This window comes from Lemur catta, chromosome 6 (assembly GCF_020740605.2).
Source record: "Lemur catta isolate mLemCat1 chromosome 6, mLemCat1.pri, whole genome shotgun sequence".
Classification (NCBI taxonomy): domain Eukaryota; kingdom Metazoa; phylum Chordata; class Mammalia; order Primates; family Lemuridae; genus Lemur; species Lemur catta.
Window position 1 is genome coordinate 85925178 of NC_059133.1, and position 21470 is coordinate 85946647.

Here is a 21470-nt window from a genome sequence, read left to right on the forward strand (position 1 = left end):
TTCACTGAATCTATAAATCACTTCAGGAATTATAGACATTTTGACAATGTTGATTTTGCTGATCCATGATTATGGTATGTTTTTCAATCTGTTTACATCCTCTGTGATTTCTTTTCTCAGTGTTTTGTAGTTCTCCCTTTAGAGGTCTTTCACTTCCTTAGTTAAATATATTCCTAGGTATTTTATTTATTTGTTACTATTGCAAAAGGTATTAAGTCTTTGATTTGGTTCTCAGCTTGACCCTTGGCATATAGGAATGCTACCGATTTGTGTACATTGATTTTCTAACCTGAGACTTTGCTGAATTTATTTATCAATTCCATTAGTCTCTTGGTAGTATCTTTGAGGTTTTCTATATATAAGATCATATTATCAGCAAAGAGTGATGGTTTGACTTCTTTTGACCCCATTTGGATACCTTTGATTTCCTTCTCTTGTCTGAGTGCTCTGGCTAGGACTTGCAGGACTATGTTGAATAGAAGTGGTGACAGTGGACAATCTTGTCTGATTCCAGTTCTGAGCAGGAATGCTTTAAATTTTTCTCCATTAAATATGATTTTGGGTGTGGTTTTGTCATATATGGCCTTTATTATTTTGAGCTAAGTCCCATCTATGCCTATTTTGTTAAGAATTCTTATCATAAAAGGGTGCTGAATCTTGTAAATGCTTTTTCTGCATCTATTGAGAGAATCATAAGGACTTTGTTTTTACTTCTGCCAGAGAGAATTTCTGCCCACATGAGCCCAGAGACTGCTGCTGCTAGTGAGCTGGATAGCTTCTTGCAGACAGGGCAACAGGCTCTCACGTCCCCTGGAGAGCCTCCCACCCCATAGACCTGAGCCAGGATGGCAGGTGCTGTATTGCTTCTCTACCCATTGTGCACCTTTGTCCTCCCCAGAGGGCTTCAACAATTCAGGTTTCACCTTGCCCATCCCCTCAAAGACATTTCCCAACTCCGGCCCAGACTGCAGAAGCCACAGGTGTCCAGTGGGTCCCAGGTGATCTGCATGACTCCAGAGCCTGGTCATTCTTGGTGGACTGCCTCCCGGAGAAAGGGTCGGAGATGACCAGAGTGGCTTTCCTCCACCCAGACTCTTTTTCTCCCTTTCCCCTCCCTCCTGTGGCTGCCAAGGGAGACAAATGAGCTGCCACAGAAGGTTTCCACAGAGACTGGGGCTAAGACCTTTCCATTTTGCGTCCTGCAATGGACTGATATGCATCTCCCTGCCCATGGGCCCTCCCTGGTGCTGCTTGCCCAGTGGTCCCATCAGAGTGGGACATGCCCTGAGGCTGAGGGACATCAAATCAGCATAGGCACCCTGTGAGTGACTCAGGACCAGCATGCTTCTTCCCAGCATGGTCAGGGATTGATCTCTGGGGCCCCAGGGATGGGCCCACAGGCCAGATCCTGGGGCCAGATCCCCAGGTCTTGATCACATCACCTGGGGGCACAAAGGGGATATTAGTGAGTTAGTCTCTGGAGGTATGGGTGCCTACAGGGGGAGATCAGGGTGAGGGGGAGAGTGCAGTGTGGGTCCTAGCTGTGGTGTGCTCATGGGGCACCCCTCCTCCCACAGGAGGGCCTCACTCCTGGCTCAGGCCAGGATCCTGGGCGGGGAACCTCTTGGCTTGCATCACAGTTGTGGAGGAGCTCAGCTGGCTCGAGGTCCTGCTTGCTGGCAGAGGCCCAGGCTAAACCGTGGAATAAGTGAGGGCAGAAAGGAGTGAGACCCGCTCCAGACTGCTGGATTGTGGTTCTCAGACAGCTCTACCTCCATATACATACTTTCTGGTCAGGTGGGGCCAATTCAGCCCCTCCCTGGCAGCTTTGCCCAGATATGGGGGAATGGACCTTTGACACCTGCAGATCCCTTCCTAGCATTTGTGGAGCTTGATGGCAGGCTCACTCAACCCAGCCCTGCCCAGCCTCACTCCCCCACTCACCTCTGCTGTGGTGGAGAATAAGGAGTCACCTGGAAGTTCCAGGGCCCCACCCACCACCTTCTCCTGAGGAACTGAAGCTGGTCAGAGAACCTAAAAATCAAATTTTATTTTTTAAACCACCAGTTATCCTTAGGACAAAATTTTTGTACAAGCTTCCTTTCTATACAAAATTATTCTCTTTTCTTCTAACCTTCCTTACCAAAAATATATCTTCATATCCGTGACTTTTTTTACATCTCTCTCTACCCTACATAATGGTTCCTTTTTGTTTTAATTTTTTTCTAACTCTCTATTTTGAAAGGAGGTCCTGTCCCAGTTAAGTCTTTTTCTAAGAGCCTGAGAAAGGAAGCCCACAGTGTCAAAGGAGTTAGGTGTCTAATTTAACCGCAGTATTTTTCCCAATAACAGGTAGGGCAATCAGGCATTTCCAAAAACTGATGGGCAAAAAGAAGGTCACCTTACAAACAGCACAGTAGCAGGGTGAAAGATGGAAACGCGGAAGCCAAAGACTTGATCTCTCAGCCAGCAGAAGAGTTGTAGAATACACAGTGGGGTTGTATTTTACCTTCCACTTTGATGATAGAGACAGGAGAGGGAAACAGAGGTCTCAAAAATCAAGGAAGAGTAGAGGAAGAGGCTCTGGTGTTCTTATCTGTGACAGAGAGAGTGTTACCTGAGGCTCAGGCATCCCAGCGTAATGAAGTTGAACTTGTTCTGAAGTCAGGGTCTGTCCATCAGACAGTAGTAGTCCTAGAGGGTCTGTGAGTGAGGAGGATGCTGGCTCAGGGGGTCTCTGCCAGTTCTGCTGGGGCATTCCTCTCCAGGGACCCAGCTGGTTGTAGAGGAAAGTAGGTGTAGTTCCCGGAGCAAGACGTGGTGTTCCTGATGTAGTCCTGGTGTCCAAGATGTGGTCCTGGTGTCTTTCTGTCTGAGCCTCCCTCCCCCTCTGAAAAACCTCTTGTATTGTGGTGGCCACCATTTGAAAAACTTTTTCTGTTCTTGGCGCCTTGTTGCTGGCCCACTTTCTCTCCCTCTTCCCTCTCCATCTCAGTTACCAAGGACCTCGAAGGCCAGATTCAAAGTTCCGTTTGTGGAGTCTGAGCCTCCTTTTCAACTTTTGGAGTTTATGCCAAATATGAGGGCCAACTGGGAGATGAAGCGCATCACCAGAATGGATTGTCCCTCCCTGGTGTCAGGATCTAAACTGAGAAGGAGGGAGGTGAAAGAGAAACCTCACATGGAGAGTGAAGACTGTGAGAGCAGACAGAGTGAAGATCAGAAAGTCTAGCAAATTTAAAGAAAGCATGGGTTCCATTTATTTTATCTTACCAGAGATGTGAATTTTCTTCCCGTTAAACAAGAGCTTTTTTTTCTGGGTCTCAGCACCAAATATGTCAGGTGTGGGAACAAGATGTCAAGTCTGTGTTCTCTGGTTCTTGGTTTCCAGTACCGAAGAGTAGTTACTGATACCGAGTCAACTGGTGCTGAGTCAATGGGGTAAATGTAAGCAAGCAAAGTGTCAAAGTTTATTAAAGCATAATACATTCCTGAGAAGGAATGGGTCAACCCCCATGAATACAGGAGACCCTGAGTTTAACAAGATTTTTTCTTTTATGCTGATTCCTTAATTTTATGTTAAATGTATGGGGGGGAATATTCATAGTTTTTCTTAGAAAGGGGGGAGAATTCCTGGAACTGGGAACCCTCCCCATTTTTAACCTTGTAAGGAAATTTCTGGGGGCTGCCATGGTATTTGTAAACTGTCATGGCACTGGATAGGTGTGATTTTTATGTTAATGAAGGTAGTTCATTTAAGGACACTGTTAAACCTCAACCGTATGTATGCTCCAAAGACCCTCATTTGCGGCCTTGATCATATCTCCACTTTGTGGCCTTTCTACTTCTTTTTCGTTGGTCAGTCCCTGGAGAACCTCTATCTTAGACCAAACACCTGTTCAGTCCTTGGAAGCCTCCTTGACCTGTCATCTGTTCTTTCTTGGAAGCCCCCTTTCTGGTCAAGTTGTTCTTTTAGTCGTAGACAAAGCGTATCTTAATGTCATTTGTCTTTTAATGGAAACAAAGCATCTGTTCCCCTTCCTCCTTGTCCCAACCTAACACTCTTAATATCCATTCCCACATATGTTCCCTGAATATCTTCCTGTGTAAATTAGAGAACTCAGTTGTTTGGGAGTGTAGTGCACCTCTGCATGGGTCACACTTTGTACCTCACTCTTTAGGGGCCTGCTGGGACGTGAGTCGAGTTATAGGTCTAGAATCAAAGAGGAGAGATGGGGGTGGGTCCAAACGAGAATTGGCATTGTCTGCTTGGCAACTGCCTCGGGGGAGGCCATTACCATTTCCTCCAGCAATGAAGGGTTAATCCCCTCAGACAAGGCTGGAAAGATTGACACCACTAGAGGTGGAGAGGCCACTTCCCTTGGCAAGAAAGTCTCATCAGAATTTAGGAGCTCACTGTCTCCAGCTTCATCAGAGTTCTTTCAGATGTCCCATCCCAACTTGCAGGATCCCATTCTTCTCCAATCAGTGCCCTGATTCTAACATTAGATACCCCGAGAGGTTGAGAGTTCACTTTTTGTTATAAATCAGCCAATCACATGATGAAGGTTTGTGCTTGATTTTTAGCAATTTCAACCTGATGGCTGCAGGAGAGGAGACTCTCCATCAGGGGCATTCTTAGAAGCTTTTAGACTATTTATGTGCATCTGGACCTGAGAATCCAAATCCCTGAGCTCATCACTTTCTTTCACCACTTTGTCCAGTGATGTTAGGAGCAACCAGCATCATTATGTTCCTTGGTTTTCCACAAATGTCTGAAAGTATCATGTACAGTCACCAAGTTCCTTCCTTCTTAGAAGTGGTGAATTAGGAGTATCAAATGTATTTATTTTACATATTTTTATTAACAGTTCATGTCATGGACTATCAAGTGCTCCCTGTACTATTAGAAGTAGAGTCTTTAGCATTTTTAGATATAATCATATTAGAGAGACAATTTCAGAAACTCCAATTAAGAAAATTTATTCTTAAAATTCTGTTTCTGTAGAATTCAGAGGTGAAGTCTCAGTTAGCCCAACTTTAAGCTAGAGAGTCAGGGAAGGTGCTAGCATGGCTCAGTCCAACTCCTAAGCCTCAAAACCAGAGAAGCCAATAGTGCAGCCCCGAGTCAGGTTAAGACCACCACCCCTGCCCCTGGAGGCTGATAGTGCAAGTCCCAAAGTCCAAAAGCCAAAGAACTTGGAGTCTGATGTCCAAAGGCAGGAGGAAGAGAGGAAGCAGGGAGGGGGAGAATTCCTCTGCTCATTTTTCCAGCCAGGCCCCCAGCAACTGGATCATAACCACCTACATTGAGGACAGGTCTGCCACTCTCACTCCACTGACTCACATGTCACTCTCCTCTGGAAATATCCTCACAGATACACCCAGAATCAATGCTTCGCCAGCCGTCTAGGTATCCCTCAATCCAGTTAAGGTGACACGTAAAATTAACCATCACAATGCTTTAATTGACATTTCTTATGAAGTTTGATGATTTTCAGGAAGAGAGAAGTATATGTGGAAGTTTCAGCTGAACTCACAAATGCCACATTTATTATACAAATGTCCAGATCAATATATTATTTCAGTAGTTTCACCAAGTGAGTGCTCATGGAGACAAGGCCAGTATGCAGGAGGGTGCCTTTAAGCTAAGATAGGCATCCTAACGCAGACTCTTGTAATTCATTTATCCATTCACTCAACAAATACCCATTCAGTGATTACTATCTACCAGGCTCCATGCCAGACACTGGGTACACAGCCAAGAATGACTCCACAAGTTCACTGCTTCTTATATTCTTAATGCTGGGGAAACAGATAATGATGGTTATGATCTGATGGATGGTTGGGGGACAGGAGAGAGAACAGGGAGATGATTTGGAGGCTTTTGCACCCATGAGATGATGGAAATGAAGAGCAGTGGACAGTGTTACCTAAATATCATTCTTCCCAACTTCATTGCTCACACCCATGCACATACACACCCCTCCATCAGTGCCGTCACACAGCTAATGTGCCCTTTCAGTGAGATCACATAACAAACTGCACTCCTGTGCTAGACTACCAGCACATTGAAAACGAGAGATTCATAATGACAACAATGGCAACGACTATCGCACTCATAACATGACCATTGAGCATTTGCTTCAATATAAACTTCAGAAAACACTCTCATGAAATAGATGCTATTTTCCTGACTTTACAGAAGAGAAAGTGCATTTGAAGTGTTTCACTTTATCTCTGTAGTCCCACTTGTTTCTTTTTGTTTTGTTGCTTGTGCTTTTGGTGTCCTATCCAAAAAAGCATTGCCAAGACCAATGTCAGTGAGCGTTTCCTCTATGTTTTCTTCTAGGGGGTTGATGATTTCAAGTCTTACATTTAAATCTTTAATTCCTTTTGAGTTGATTTTTGTGTATGGTGTAAAAGTCTAATTTTGTTCTTTTGCAAGTAAATATCCAATATTCCCAACACCACTGCTGAGTCCTTTCCCCATTGTGTATTCTTGGTGTCTTTATTAAAGACTAGTTGAACATATATGTATGGGTTTATTTCTGGGCTCTCTATTCTGTTCCATTGGTCTATGTATCTGCTTTTTTGTCAGTATCACACTGTTTTGATTATTGCGGCTTTACAATATAACTTGAGATAAGGAAATATAATGCTTCCAGCTTAGTTCTCCTTTCTCAAGATTGCTTTAGTTATTTCAGGTCTTTGTAGTTCCAAACAAATTGTAGGATTGTTTTTTTCTATTTTGCAGAAAAAAAATAAACAAAAGAAAATGCCATTGGAATTTTGATAGGGACTACATTGAATCTGGAAATAAGTTTGAGTAGTATGGATATTTTAGCAATGTTAATTTTTCCAGTGCATGAGCACAAGCTATCTTTCCATTTATTTGTGTCATCTTCAATTTCCTTTATCAGTGTATTGTAGTTTTCAGCATATAGATCTTTTGCCTCCTTGGTTAAATTTATTCCTAAGTATATCACTCTTTTTGATGCTATTATAAATAGCTTGGTTTTCTTAATTTATCTTTCAGATAGTTCATTGTTAGTGTATATAAACATAACTGATTTTTGTATATTGATTTTGTATCCTGCAATTTTACTGAATTTATTTATTAGTTCTAACACTTTTTGGTAGAGTCTTTAGGGTTTCCTATGTATATAATCATGTCATCTGCAAACAGATAGTTTTACTTCTTCCTTTCCAAGTTGGATGTCTTTTATTTCTTCTTCTTCTTCTTTTTTTTTTTTTTTTTTTTTGCCTAATTTCTCTGGTAAGGACTCCCAAATGAAATCCTGAATGGAAGTAGTGAGAGTGGGCACCTTTGTCTTTTCTCTGGCCTTAAAGATAAGCCTTTCAGCTTTTTTCTATTGTGTATGAAGTTAACAGTGGGCTTGCCATACTTTTATACCCTTTTAGTGTTTACCCTGTGTATGGATTACCTTTCCATACCCAAGCAGTACAACAATTAATAGTCAAATGGGAGCAAATTCAGAATTAGCTAATGGTTATGCCTTTCCAGTGTTGCAGTGCTCATCCCTTACAGCAGGTGGCAGCACTACACACGATTTGACTTCATTACTGGGCCCTGGGGAACCCTGAGCGGAAAGTGGCTAAATTCTGCATCCGAAAAGAACGGGACACTGAGTTGTGTGTCTTATGACTTCTGGCCATAAAGGGAACAATTTGTTCATGTTTTAAATATATTTAGCTTTATTACTTGTGTTTTAGAATTTTATGCTGAAAGGAATCTTGGTGATCATTTGCTCCAGGATCTTTGTTTTATTTTCAAATACTTGAGGCCCAAGAAGAAAAGTGACTTATCTAATTATCTGATTATCTGGCAGGTATTTTGTAGGAGAGCCAGGCAGAACCCAGGCCTCCAATTGTATTTGCCGAAAGGAGATAGTGTGACTGATGTTGACAATCAGCTTATGATTCTTGCTTTTTAAATTTTCGGTTTGTGTTAGTCCAACTCTGCCCTCATGTTGTAAAAAGCACCATGCTAGTTTAGACATGTGTCGACCCCAAATAAGTGACTGAGGCAAAAATCTTAGTCAAAGGAAACAAGCCACAGATGAACCTGTGACTGTTTTTCTGAAAGACAATTTGGAATTTTCAGTATTTAAAGGGGAGTAGGGCATACAGAAAGGGAAAAAAAAAGGCAGACAAAATGGTTACATTCTCATGTGACCCAGAAAATCTACAAATTACATAAGATAAGGTGAATGTTAGAAAGACAAAGCGAGTGAAGGAAGCATCAATTATGTGGATATCCCTGGCTTGGTGGAAGAATGCTTGATTCTGTCTCGTCTCTGTTCTACACCTGGGAAGATAAACTTATAATTCATTGTTAGTGTGGAATAGAACAGACTTTAGTTTTAGGAGCTAGACTTAGCCTGTAGACTTAAGTTACAACTTCCATGCCCTACTCATGGGTGGCCAGCAAGGAATTTCCTTAGAGAATGATCAGTGGGGGCCAGTCCTTCACAGGTGCCTGATGCCTTTACTTTCTCTTTTGCATAATGAGTTGGGAGATGTGGTCCTGAGATTTTCACTTTCTCTTTATATATGCACATAACGTTTGTGGCCTGTATAAGCCTTTCCTCGAAGCCTTTCATAAAACATAAGTCCTGTTTCTCCCTTTGAAACAATTCAATGTCACATTTGTTTCGTTTTCATCGTATTTGTTTTTATGGTATTCGATCTTACATGATCATTTTCTTCTCTTGTCCTAAATATTGGTCTTATTATTCCTCTCTGTGTGTTTTCCCTCCACTTCTTTTGTTGTTAAAAAAATACTCTCCTTTTTTCCTTCGGGTTATGGCAATTCTTGCTTTTCCCACAGTGGAGGCGACTGCACAGTGGCAGTTGTGTGAACTACTACTGGGCATCACGGAGATGCGGGACTCACGGAGGAGAAGCGGGTTCTCCCTACACGCTGGTTTCTGCCTGACTCTCGTGCAACCGAGGTCTGCCGAGGATGGGGATCAGCGCCTGCAGCACCATTGCCGTCAATCTCCGCTTCTACCCAAGGTTGAAACAAACAGGAAATGGGTGCAGGATAAGGAAGTCGCCGCCTCCACCTGCCCGAGTCAGAAGGCAGCAGAGGCCAGGGAGTGACACAGGCTACGGAGGAGGGTGGTTGGGTGAGGCGACGGCAATTGAGACAGAGTCTCACTCTGTTGCCTGGGCTAGAGTGAGTGCCGTGGCATCAGCCTAGCTCACAGCAACCTCAAACTCCTGGGCTTAAGCGATCCTCCTGCCTCAGCCTCCCGAGTAGCTGGGACTACAGGCATGCGCCACCATGCCCGGCTAATTTTTTCTATATATTTTTAGTTGTCCATATAATTTCTTTCTATTTTTAGTAGAGACGGGGTCTCGCTCTTGCTCAGGCTGGTCTCGAACTCCTGAGCTCAAACGATTGGCCCGCCTCGGCCTCCCAGAGTGCTAGGATTACAGGCCTGAGCCACCGCGCCTGGCCCCACATCAGTGTTTTTAAACTAGCACAAATGTAAGAATCGCCTCCAAGATCTCTCCTTTGGAGATTCATATTCAGAAAATCTGGAGTGGGACCCAAATTTTGTGTGCTTTTAACAAGAGATTCTCAATGGCTCTTATCATCAGAAAAGTGTCTGAAGATTTTTAAAATTCTCCAAACCTTAAAATTTTATAATAAATTACTTCTGGTATTGTTCTTTGTTGTCTATTGTGTTTTTCCTGCATAATGTGGCCCTTCCTCCACTCCAGTGTTTTGCATCAGAATCACTTTTGGAGATTTTAAACATATATGTGCTATTTCCCAACTTCCACTAAAAATCACTATTGACAAATCGTATCTGCTCTTCTGTACTACAGCTGTGCTGGATGTTTCTCCTTTGCTGCTTTACATCCACTCTCCACCCCTCTCCACCTGCTGTCTGTGTCAATGAGACCCTTTGCTCTCAGACTTCCAGCTGGGTTAGCCATTGCAATAACAGAAGAACAGCATGGTGTATTTATTAACTTCATCCTTCTCCCCAACCCTGTCCCTTCTTGGTTACTTACAATATCACTGTGGGTTGGCTGTGTCCCTCTACTTTGTCCCACAGCCTTGTTAGGGGGCCCTGTCTTAGAGTTAAAGCTGATATTTTGGGGTTCCGTGAGGCCTGGGCTTGGCAATGGCTCCCATGCTGTCACAGCCCCGGGTTACTGGACCAGCCTTTGTAGCTTTCCCCTAACTCTTTCCAACCCTTTGTAAATAGTTCCTTTGTTAAACTTTCCTCAATGAGTTTGTCTGAGTTTGTCATTTCTTTGCTTCTAGGACTGTAACTGGCACGATGATTTATCTTTATCTCTTTCATATATGTTGTTTATACATTAAGGGAATTCTTATTTCTTATTAAAGAAAATATTTGCAAAGTTGTAATGGTGAAGTGAGATGAAGTTGACCTCTTTCATAATATCATTTTAATGAAAATGATAGAATTAGAATTTAGGAATAGAAATAACACAATTCTAGTGTTTAAAAGGGCTTTAAATTTGACCTACTCCAGCTAAGTGCTGGATCCTCAGGAGGTCTATTTCATCTCGTTTCACCATTACAACTTTCCAAATATTTTCTGGCAGCAAACATTTTCTCCTCTCAGATAAATTTTATCAGTTCTTTCAACAATTCCTCATGTAGATGGTTTCTAGATCCTTCTCCATCCTGGCCATCACGTATGTTCCCTTGAGCGCATTCTGGTTCGTCAACGTTACTGCTTCGTGTTTAGACAAACATTTGCAAAGTGAGCTGAATGTGGACCAGCATCTCCCCCCACTGGAGAAGAAGCCAGACCTCTCTGACTGACAGACACCCGGGATGGACGGTGGTGCCTGAAGGCACCTGCTGTTGAACGGAGCCGCTGACTCAGGGGTCCGGGCCCCTTTGGCAGGAGGGAAAGCAGGTGCACGGGTGAAGGCAGGAGTTCCTGCTAGAGGGGGAAGCACACAGTACCACCGTGCCTTCTTGCATGTTGTGCTTCCACTTTTGAATTTATACCTTACTTTTTCTTTTGTCCTTCTAGTTTTCTATCCAGAAGGTAACCTGCTTACTCGTGCAACAGTTAACACAGAGCCTATGGCAACAGAAATTCTCTCAAGTGCTGAACTCCTCCAATTCTCACACCTGAGACTCTGAGGACCTCAAAGTCACATAAACCTTAGGTCATCAAACTCAGGCAAACTGGAGGGTCCAAAGGGTGAGATCTTTGTCCAAAATTACGGAGCAATTTACTAGTGGAGGCAGGTCCAGAACTCGAACGTCTTTCCTCTCTATCATCCTGCTTCTCTTTTCCGTTAATTTACTCCATTCTTTTACCACAGATTACAAAACTGAAATGAAGAAAGTCATGCTGTCAGTAGCAAAGCATCCAAGTCAGATAGAGGCAGCATTTGAATTGTGCAAGTGCCTCGAAAGTATTGGGAAAAGACAGCTGTGAGCACATTACATTTGACACAACTTCAGGGGTGAGGCAAACCATCATTTTATTGAGAGGGTTCAACTACCTATCCTTTGTATCTGAATCTAAACCTTACAGCATAGAAATCTTTTCAATGGACAGTTTAAAGGTGATTTACTATAGATGTACACACAGCCAGTCAATGTATGTAGAAATAACCTGTGACTCCCATCCGAGCCATTAGACAGAATAACTTCATCAAGCGGGTGCTGTGAAGGGAAACCTTCCTAAACCAGAGTGTGGAAAAGGCCACTGCACGGGGCGGCCTTGCAAAAATAACAGAAAAATACCTACTCCCGCAATTTCCTAGTAACAGTTAAAGATCGATCCTGTGAGTTCTCCTGCTAACAGGCACCTGGCGGGTGTTCTGTTTTGCGCAACTTCTGAAAACAGCTTGAACGGATGGAAAAGAAATGTAAATCTTTTCCTTTAAAATTGTTTTTTGAGAATCTGCTTTTACAGAGTTCCAGAGTAAACAGCAGGAGAACAAGCTACAGCCTCGACCAAGGCTTGAGGGCAGAGTCACACCTCCTGCGATAATCCTGTCTCCAAGGAAAGGTGGGGAAACCAGCTCTTGGACTTGACATCCTGCTGCTGCTTTTGTTATCGACTGACAGCCATCACTATTTTTTTTTCTCTTTGTCCCCCTTAACATCAGCAAGCCGCTTGGCCTCAGGGCTGCCACCCCCTTCTCTTTCTTTGGGATGCCACGCTGGCTCCCTGCTCTCCCTCTCTTTCCTCTTTCCCATTCTCTCATTCTCTCTCTCTTCTTCTAAACAGATAAAATAAACTTTTTTTTACTTTTATATATTCTAATCTCTGCATGAGAAACTTTGCCTGTGCCATGAGCACCTACTGGGCTTTCCACCCTAACAGCCACGTTGTCAGAATTCTGAGTTGAAATCTCCAGTTTTCCACCAACTTAGAACGGTACAATTTAGAGCCGCATGGGACCTCTGGGACAAACTGAAATGAAGTTTAATAAAATGTAGACTCAGAAACTGCACAAGTTACAAATTTACAAACAGTTGGGATTGAATCTCAATCCTGCGGCCTTATGCACGCACTGTGCTTATTTCCGTATGGCGGTGCCTGCTTTGTTTCGTTGGTTCTCAGAACAGGGTATCAGGTTTCTGCATACAGCATTTAACACAGCCTCACCATAAGATTCAAGGTAAATATCTCCTTTATCAAATAAAAGGGAAGGGGAGTGAATGTTGTCTTAAAAGTCTTCTAATCATAATGAATGCCTAGCAAAAACAGATTTGAAGGACTTACACATAAACGAAATGTAGAGAAATATTGCTGAACTTCTAACCAGCTAATAGGAAAAAGTGGTAAAGTTTGAAATGCTCTGACGAAACATTCTCATCCGCTATCTGAGCTGAGCTACACTGTAAGAGAGATTGACACTAAAAGAACTCTCAGTAGTAACTGATGGAAAATGACCTTGTATGCCAAAGAAACCACTTCCATCGGGGAAGGATACCAATTGGATATCAGACTGAGACGGGGGGCAGGGGGGGGTGTGGATGGGTGTATGCCTACATGATGAGTGCGTTGCTCACGTCTGGGGAATGGTCATGCTTGAAGGTGCTGACTTGGGGAGGTGGGGGGTGGGGGGAGGGGATGGAGGTATGACTACATGGTGAGTGCCAGGCGCACTGTCTGGAGAATGGACACACTTGAGGCTCTGACTCAGGAGGATGGGCGGGACATGGACAATGTATATAACCTGAGCTTTTGTACCCCCATGATGAGCTGAAATAAAAAAAAAAAAAAAGAAGAAAAAGAAACCACTTCCAAACAGCTGAATTTCAAAACTCTGGCAGATCAACAGGGCAAAAGTAATCAAAGTTACGGCAGATGCTATTGAGAGTGGCAGAACTTCTGCTGCCTCAGATAATCCCAAACTGAGCGAGCTCGTGCAATTCCAGGTGGCTGAATGCCTCCCAGGGACAAATCACCGTGATATCTGCAAGACACAGAAGAACACGTAAGCCAACCTCACCCTAAGGATAGGCTCTTGTGCTCACAAACACACCAGTCAGGCAGACTTCTCACTCCTCTCTGCTACTCATTGTCCAGACTGGGCAGTTATCTGGAATGGCCCTGTGGCCCAGCAAGAATCGGACGATTGCTTAATTGTTGCGGTTGGTTTCATTCTTCATCCTCTTTGGGGAAGCAACACTCAGCTTTTGACTGGGGGCTCCCTGTGGGATACAGCTCACTGATCACACTGAGTTTCCCCAAAGCACAATCACTAAGGAGGGAACAGAGGTGGAATTCTAGTAAGGCCAAGGGTTAAAATGAGAAATAGCAGTGCTTTGAATCCCTAAGTTAGGGGCATCTACAGTCTTCCTTCCTGCCAAGCCAGATGGATTCCTTGGGATTCTGTGCTTGCGCTTCAGTTCCTTTACATTTTGAAATGCCTTTATCCAATTGCTTATGGGGAAGCTATCTGAAGGCATCATCTAATCCAGCCTCTTTATTTCAAACAATAAGATGTTATTACCCTAGAATAGCAGAGAAGCTGGATAACACCCAGAGAGATGAAACAACTAGCAAACTAATCACACGGTTGTAGCGATCGGACTAGAACCAGGTCAAAGACCTCAGTTTAAACCTCTTGACATTATTCCAAATATGCTGGCAGAGTCAGGTATATCTTCCAGAGCCTAAGGCAAATTTGCTAGTCTTGTATGCACCTAGCCAAAATACAGAAGTAGCTGATCTAGCAGAATGGCAAATGATCTTTGTAAGATGGCTAGAAAATTTACCTGAGATCCCAGGAGTGGCATTTGACTGCAAAAAGCAGATACATTGAGGACTGGCTGGTAAGGACACTGATTGCTATGCGTGCCACCATTTATCACAAGTGTGTTGAATGAGTTGAAAACTTATGTCCACACAAAAGCCTGCCCACAAATATTTATAACAGCTCTACTCATTATTGACAAAACCTGGAAGCAACCAACCAGGATCTCCTTCGATAGGATAGACAAAGTGTGGTACATCCCTACAGTGGAATATTATTCAACGATAAAAAAAAAATGAGCTATCAAGCCACGTAAAGACATGGAGAAACCTTAAATAAATATGGTTAAGTAAAAGAAGCCAGTCTGGAAAAAGCTTTATACTGTATGATTCTAACTATATGGCATTCAAGAAGAGGTAAAACTATAGAGACAGTAAAAAGATTAGTGGCTGTCAGGGGTTTGGGGGGAGGGAAGGATAGCCATGTGGAGCACAGGGCATTTTTTAGGGCAGTGAAACCATTCTGTATGGTACTATAACAGTAGATATATGGCACGCGTTTATCAAAACCCTTAGAACTATATACACAACACAAAGAATTAACCCTAATGTAAGCTACGGATTTTCATCAAAAGAATAATAATGTATCAATACTGGTTCATCAAATGTAACATATGAACCACACTAATGCAAGATGTTCATAAGTAAAAGAAACTATGTACAAGGGGAGGGAGGTGGTAGGGAGGATTTGTGGGAACTCTGTACTTTCTGCTTAATTTTCCTGTAAATCTTAAACTTCCCTAAGAAATAAAGTCTATTATTTTTTTAAAAAAACAATATCTAGTAATTGCATTCACTATCTGATAAATAAAAATATTGTAGCCAATTAAAAAAATTATGTTGCAAGCATTCCATGTGTAGGACCCTGTTCTGGGTGCAGGAGAATGTGTAAATAGAGGAAGCTGGTAAGGGAGTGGTTTTCCTGGCAGAGTGGAGAGATCTCCAGATCCCAGCATTATTTGCAATAGCTCACTCCGTGGCCTCAGATTGTCAATGACTCTATGTTTCAGACTGCTCTCCTAAAAAAGTAAAGTTGGGCTAGACAAACTCTGGGAATTTTTCTACCATAAAGTCTATAACTCATTATTACGTGCCCTTAAAGATTGTTTAACAAAACAAGAGGATTCATTAAACTTTGGGCCTACTCTGATATCTTTTAGGGTTTTTGCATCTTGGCAACACAATTAAATCTGCACATTCTTATGGCTTCAGAGGATCTACTGCCTTAGGTATTTCTTATAACTTTCAAGGGCCCCTTGAGGCCTGAAGTGTATAAAAAGGTGGAACTCCAAGTGCGAAGTTTCACTTGAATCTGTGGGTAGCTCACCTGTTCCTAGCCCCTCCATGCCTGGAATGTCATCTCCAAACCTATGGAAAAAAATAAAAGAGAAATCAGCTGAGACCAGAGCAAAAGGATCCTGGAGTTACTCTCATAAAGAGTTTCTTGACTTAAAGGGGAAAAAATAAAAAGTTGAAGTCTTTGTATTTGAGAAACTGCATTTGTTTACATTGAGCTGGAGCAAATAAAAAGTCACTCAGGTAGGTTTTAGTGTATCCCAGTGGAGAGATATTTCTCCCCCGTGGGAACTTAGCCTAAGACAATTGAAAGCCAGAATTAGAATTATCAGTGGGACAATTTATTCAAGCTTCACTTTTTAAAATAAAAATTGAAATGAGAAACCAATATGAAAGGCATTAAAATGATTAATATGATTAATTCATCCATTTGTTTATTTATTCAAAACCATTAACTAAGTATCTACTACATACCAGGCATTGTGTTAGGCACTGAGAGTTAAGGAAAAAAAAACAGACAAATTCTCTCTGGGTGGTCTTAGTCTCAGGGAACAGATGTAAATAAATAGACATAATATAAAGTAAGTTATGGCACCTAAATATGTAAAATGCAAACATGAAGGTTATGATAAAGCTTGCTAAAGACAATCAGTAGTGGATTCAGAAAGAAATTAAGTTGTGTATTGAAAAATGAATAGGATTTTGCCAAGAAGAGGAAGAAAAAAATGAAGAACTAAGGAAATAAAATTTGAAGCCACAAAAATAAACTGTTTTATAGAAATGGCCAGTAGTTTGGTATCCCAGATTAAAGTCTAATGAATGCCAATGAAGAGGAGTGGTCAAGAAAAGTCTGGAAGGCCAAGTCAAAGGTTATTGTAAAAGCCTCAATTTGCCATGTTAAATTTGAGCATAGGTCTGGGAGTTGAGAGGGAAAAGATTCCAGTACTAAAGACACAATTCAGCAAAGATTAAGTTAGAAAGGAAAATAGAGGACGGGGTTGAAATTTTTGTAAGTCTATTTAATATTGCGAGCGTTAATTTCTCAAAACAAAAGCAGCCTTGTGGGAAAAAAATAATAGAAAGTTTTCTTTTTCATTTTGATCTTACCCTTTCACACCTTTCTTGGGAGGTTTACTCTTGAATTGGCGAGTCTGCCTCTGCTTGAACTTGGGGGGGCCTTTGCGTGGGGTGGTAGGACCCTGGCTTGAAGCTGGAGGAACCAAAGCAGCGCTGTCACTCATCTTGACAGTCCTTGGGTAGCAGATGTTTCCCTTTCAGGCTCCTTAGACAATGAGAGAGAAAAAGAAGACCCTTCAAGGCACAGGGACCATTGGTGATTATTAGATCTTTACTGTAGACTGGGGAAGAAAAGTACTTTGATAAAGAAGCTCAGTATTTTGTGTCGACACAGAAGCAGAGAAGTTATCATCTTCTGAAGGGATAGGGATCTTTAAGAAAATATGGTATAAATCGATAGAGGCATTCAAAGTAGTGGGGTGCAAACTGTGAAATCTAGGTAGATCTGTTGTTCCAATAAATCCACCCCTAGCATTATCATAATGGTGAACTTCCCCTTTGTGATCATCAGTGCTACCATTCATAAGGGCAGAAAAATGAACTCAATGATATTTACAGTCCTTTAGATGACTTATAGATTCTGTAAGCTTTGTATAGTCTTCCATCCAGCTACAAAATAACCTGACTCTAAATGTTTGCTGAGCATTTTAAAATAGGCACTGTTCATGTACAGTCATTATTTTGTTTAATCTTCTTCACATGATGCAGAGATTTTTCTCTTAGTTCTGGAGGGTGACAGTGTGGTTGTCTGGACAGGAGGAGCACTGAACTAGGGACACCAACACCCCTGAATATATTCAACACATCCTAACACACACACACACACAAACACACACACACACAGAAGTTAATGCAGAGAGATTAAGTAATAAGTTTGTGCTTTGACTCCACATCCAGACATAATGTTCTTCAGCCACACGTTTCTCACAAATCTCCAACATTTTCTTTTATCTAAATCATGGGCCTATCCAGTATGGTCTTCTCCATCAGACCGCAGCCAGACTTTATTTTGGCTACAGAAATGTATGTTGCCACTCTTCAAACACAAATCAAAGAATATTATTGACCAGATAAATTTAAAAGATAAATGTGCTAAGCTTTAGGATGACATTGCTTTCCTTTCTCCTTTTCTTGTACAACAATTGACAAAATGTTCAGAAGGAAGAATCTGAGAAGCTCCAAAGAACTTTCAAATAGCTTTAACCTCTTACCCTGCACCAACCCCTTCTATAATCTGGTGCCTGGGAGCTTTGGTTGCACAGGATTCCTCATTCCACCCATTAGCTTAGATTTTTGCTAAGGTTCTTAGCTGCAATCCCCCCTGACAGCCTTTGGCACATGCTAACCATTGCTCTCTGTTCCTGCCACACTGCTCATCTCTCAAGTCTTATATTGTATAACTTAGAGTTTATAATTTTTATTTCTTTGAAAATAAGGTTTAAGTCATTATCCTTTCCTCCAAGATATTTTTTCCTTCTTTTCTTTTCCCCAATTACTATCTTCGTTCTCTCCTTCCAGTCCTCAATTTGGTTGATAGAAATGCATTGGCTACTTTGTGAGCTGGTACCAGGGACAGTGAGCCAAGCCAGGACCCTAGATCCCCTGCCCATGCTGTGAACCTTGCCTTTATCCCCTGCTGGAATATACTTTATGAGGCTACTTTTTCAGTTTCTGTTTATTTCTGTAGTCTTAGAAACTACGACAGTGCCCGGCACATAGTAGCTGTGCCATATATATTATATTTGTTGAATGAGTGACTAACTTAAGGAAGACATTGAATGAATACCCTGAATCTTGAGTCATGAGATCCTGACCCCATGACTTCTCCATCAGACCACAGAGAAGCCACTAGCTGGTCTTTACCTCACAAAGTCCTCAGTGGCTTTAGGAAACTCCCTGCTGGCTTTTCTGCTCACTGAATTCAATTCTTGTGCTGTGGGCCCTCTCTAGTCCTGGTCAACAGGCAAGGTTTGTGCTTCTCCCCAGTGTGGTTGGGACTGCGGGAATCGGTGGTGGGCAGCCAGAAGGTGCATTCTGTTCAGCATGGACCACCTGTGACCGACACATGCTGGCTCTGCCAAAGCCACAGAGCAGGCTTCTCTTGGAGCAAGTATTTTTGACTCTCCAGTTTTTTCCAAGTAGTAAAATACCATGAACTTTCTTTTCTCTCATTTGGAAAGCCTACTCAGATTGGGATTACCAGAGTTAGCAAAAAAAAAAAAACAAAGCAAGGCACCCAGTTAAATTTGAATTCCAGAAAAACAATAAATGATTTTTTAGTAAAAGTATATCCCACGTATTTCCTGATATGTACATATACTAAAAAATAATCATTTGTTTTACTGAACAAAGTCTGTCTACTTTTACTAAAAAATCATTTGTTGTTTTTCTGGAATTCAAATTTAACTGGGCATCCTCTATTTTATCTGGCAACCCTAACTAGGATCCTATCATGCTGGATCCAGAGTTCTACAAGATAAGGGCCTAAGGTGATCCTACTCGGTCATATTACCCTTTGGGGGTTACCCAGCGTAGAGCATGCTCTTTAGAATCAAATAGAGGTAGTTTCAAATTCCTGCTCCACAAAACTGGCTATGTGACCTTGGAAAAATTGCATAACCCTCTGTGGGCCTCATTCCACCTATAAAATGAGTCAAATAATACCTTCCTTTTAGGGTTATGGGGAAAATTAAAGGAGATGATATAAGTAGAGTGACCGATACGAAGTGCTCAAAGAAAAGTTAGTATACAATGGACATTCTGGGAGTCAAGGAAGCCATGTGAACAAATCTATGGTTATGACACATGCTCACCTGGCCTCTGTACCCCCTTCTCTTGGGCCACCCCCTCCCTCTAGAGCCCTCATCATGCACCAAAGAGGCAACTGTTATCAGCACTTGCTAGGAAATCCTCTACTTCCCTCAAATACCCCAACTACTAACTTACTTCTAGTTTTAAAATTCTGTCTTAAGAAGCCTTCTTTGAATTCCTCTGGCACAGCTAACAGCAGCCCCCCAAAATTTAAAAATCACACTTGACTTCCTGATTACACTTCCCCTTTTGTCTTGCAAGCTGCTTCTTCTGCATGTCTGTATAATTTGGAAGTTAGACCTCTGGGCTTAGATAGTGCTCATGTCTAATTCTAGGTTTGATACATTATATAAAAGAATACTCCTTAGAAAGAGTTACGTAACAGTCACCAGGTTAATCCCTGGATCCTCATGGTCCCTAGGGTTTGCATATGGTAGGTAGCTAGAACAGTCAACCAATCCCTACAGAGTTTCTGTCATAGATTTACCCTCCAGTTCTCTCTGCAAAACCTTTGGGAAGAACAACAGAAATACAACCCTTTCCTGCCATGGAGGCATAGTCCTGTTGTCCACAGATATCACCAAAGCCTGAACTCATCCCTGACCATGCTTTCCTAGAAATGAAAAGGGCATCTTGAAGCTGAATAATCCTAAATCTAGTATCAGACTTGATCTTAGCTATAAGAGAAGGTTTCATATTTTTCCCTCCAAAAGGGTCAAATAATTCTTTCCTCTGTGAGGCAGAATGTTCTCCCATTTTTAAAGCAATGTTAGCCTTCCCTTTTTGAAGATTACAAACTGTTCTGCAGAAAGAAGCGGATGCACCAAAGGAATATCTCAAGGCATAGTTTTGCAGGGAACTGGGGTTAATGTCAACTTAGACCCAAGGCAGCAAAGCTCAGCTGTATAAAGCTCCAGAGGATGATCCGCCATAAATTCCAGCTAAGAAAGAGCAACTTCAGAAGGTTCTTGAAACAGTCTCTCTAGCTGATCACTCTAGACTTCCAGTTCCCTTTTTCTCAGCAAAGATACAGACAGACAAGGCTATTATTGATGGACTAAGAAAGAGGGTGGAGGGAGATAGGAGGGGAGTATTCTTTCCTCTAACCGTAGGGTTGGACCCACAAATGTCACCCAGGGTGCTGCTGGGGCAGAGAGAATCAGTAACTTGGAGAGCCAAGCAAGACCCAAACCAAAGCCATAAAAAAACAAAAACAAAAATCCAGCAAGTACCTTGCTTCAGAATGGAACAAACAAACACTTTAACCTCAAAGGGAGGAGGCTGAGCCGCCCACACTGCCCTGCGGTCATTCTCATGCTCATTGCCACCCGCTTTCTGCTCACCCTCACACTCACATCAGCCTCCTAGAGCCTGCGCCAAGGCTTCAAGCACATCCTGAGAGCAAAGAACTGTTTGCCGTGTGGTTGTTCAGTGCCCCAGATCCCTCCTTTCCCAGAAAACTGCTGTGGAGCCACACACAGAGAGGGTCAGTTTGGGGTTCCTTCTAAACTAATTCAGTCATCAAGGTTTGCAGTGACCTTGTAATAATCAAGTTTCACTTATTAGCTTGTCACATGGCATTTCAAGGTTTGGGTGTGTCTCCTTCATGTTCTTTCCCATTTTCACGCCCAGCCCTAGCCCAGGCCCATAGGTCCAGCTTGCTTGCTTCTTCCATTTTTTGGTTTTAGAGCCAGATCAACCTTCCAACACCCTTTAATTATATCCTGCTCAAACTCACCAGAAGTTGAGAAAACGGAGCTGAATATTGTTGCTGTAAGCTGTCCAGTTGCCTTCTTTGCAATAGATGAGAGGATCTTTGCACCCTGACTTAACTCTCTGTAATACCCTCATGCTACCTAATCCCGCCGTCATAAGCTTAGAACACCAACCCAGGAACTAAGAAGTTGGAAGAAGATGGGGTGAGTCTGGGACAGGCTTAGGAGTCTTCTGATAATAGATACTCTGACAACACTGGCCTGG

General features: G+C 42.3%; 1 protein-coding gene across 1 annotated transcript; it reads right to left on the minus strand.

Annotated features, from left to right (window-relative positions):
* Positions 1 to 13223: 13223 nt before the first annotated feature.
* Positions 13224 to 16870, minus strand: PDE6H (phosphodiesterase 6H). The gene is made up of 3 exons (XM_045555260.1): positions 16710 to 16870; positions 15634 to 15674; positions 13224 to 13464 (listed from the first exon to the last, which is right to left on the minus strand). The coding sequence occupies exons 1-3, from the start codon at positions 16841 to 16843 to the stop codon at positions 13388 to 13390; spliced, it is 252 nt and encodes an 83-aa protein (XP_045411216.1). The 5' UTR covers positions 16844 to 16870; the 3' UTR covers positions 13224 to 13387.
* Between the last annotated feature and the right edge of the window lie 4600 nt (positions 16871 to 21470).

Excerpts from the sequence above, each read along its gene's own strand:
- PDE6H (XM_045555260.1), bottom strand. The coding sequence starts at position 16,843 with ATGAGTGACAGCGCTGCTTTGGTTCCTCCAGCTTCAAGCCAGGGTCCT. Across the intron at positions 15,675-16,709 it reads CCCAAGAAAGGTGTGAAAGG|GTTTGGAGATGACATTCCAG; the intron begins GTAAGATCAAAA and ends TTTTTTCCATAG. Across the intron at positions 13,465-15,633 it reads CATGGAGGGGCTAGGAACAG|ATATCACGGTGATTTGTCCC; the intron begins GTGAGCTACCCA and ends TGTGTCTTGCAG.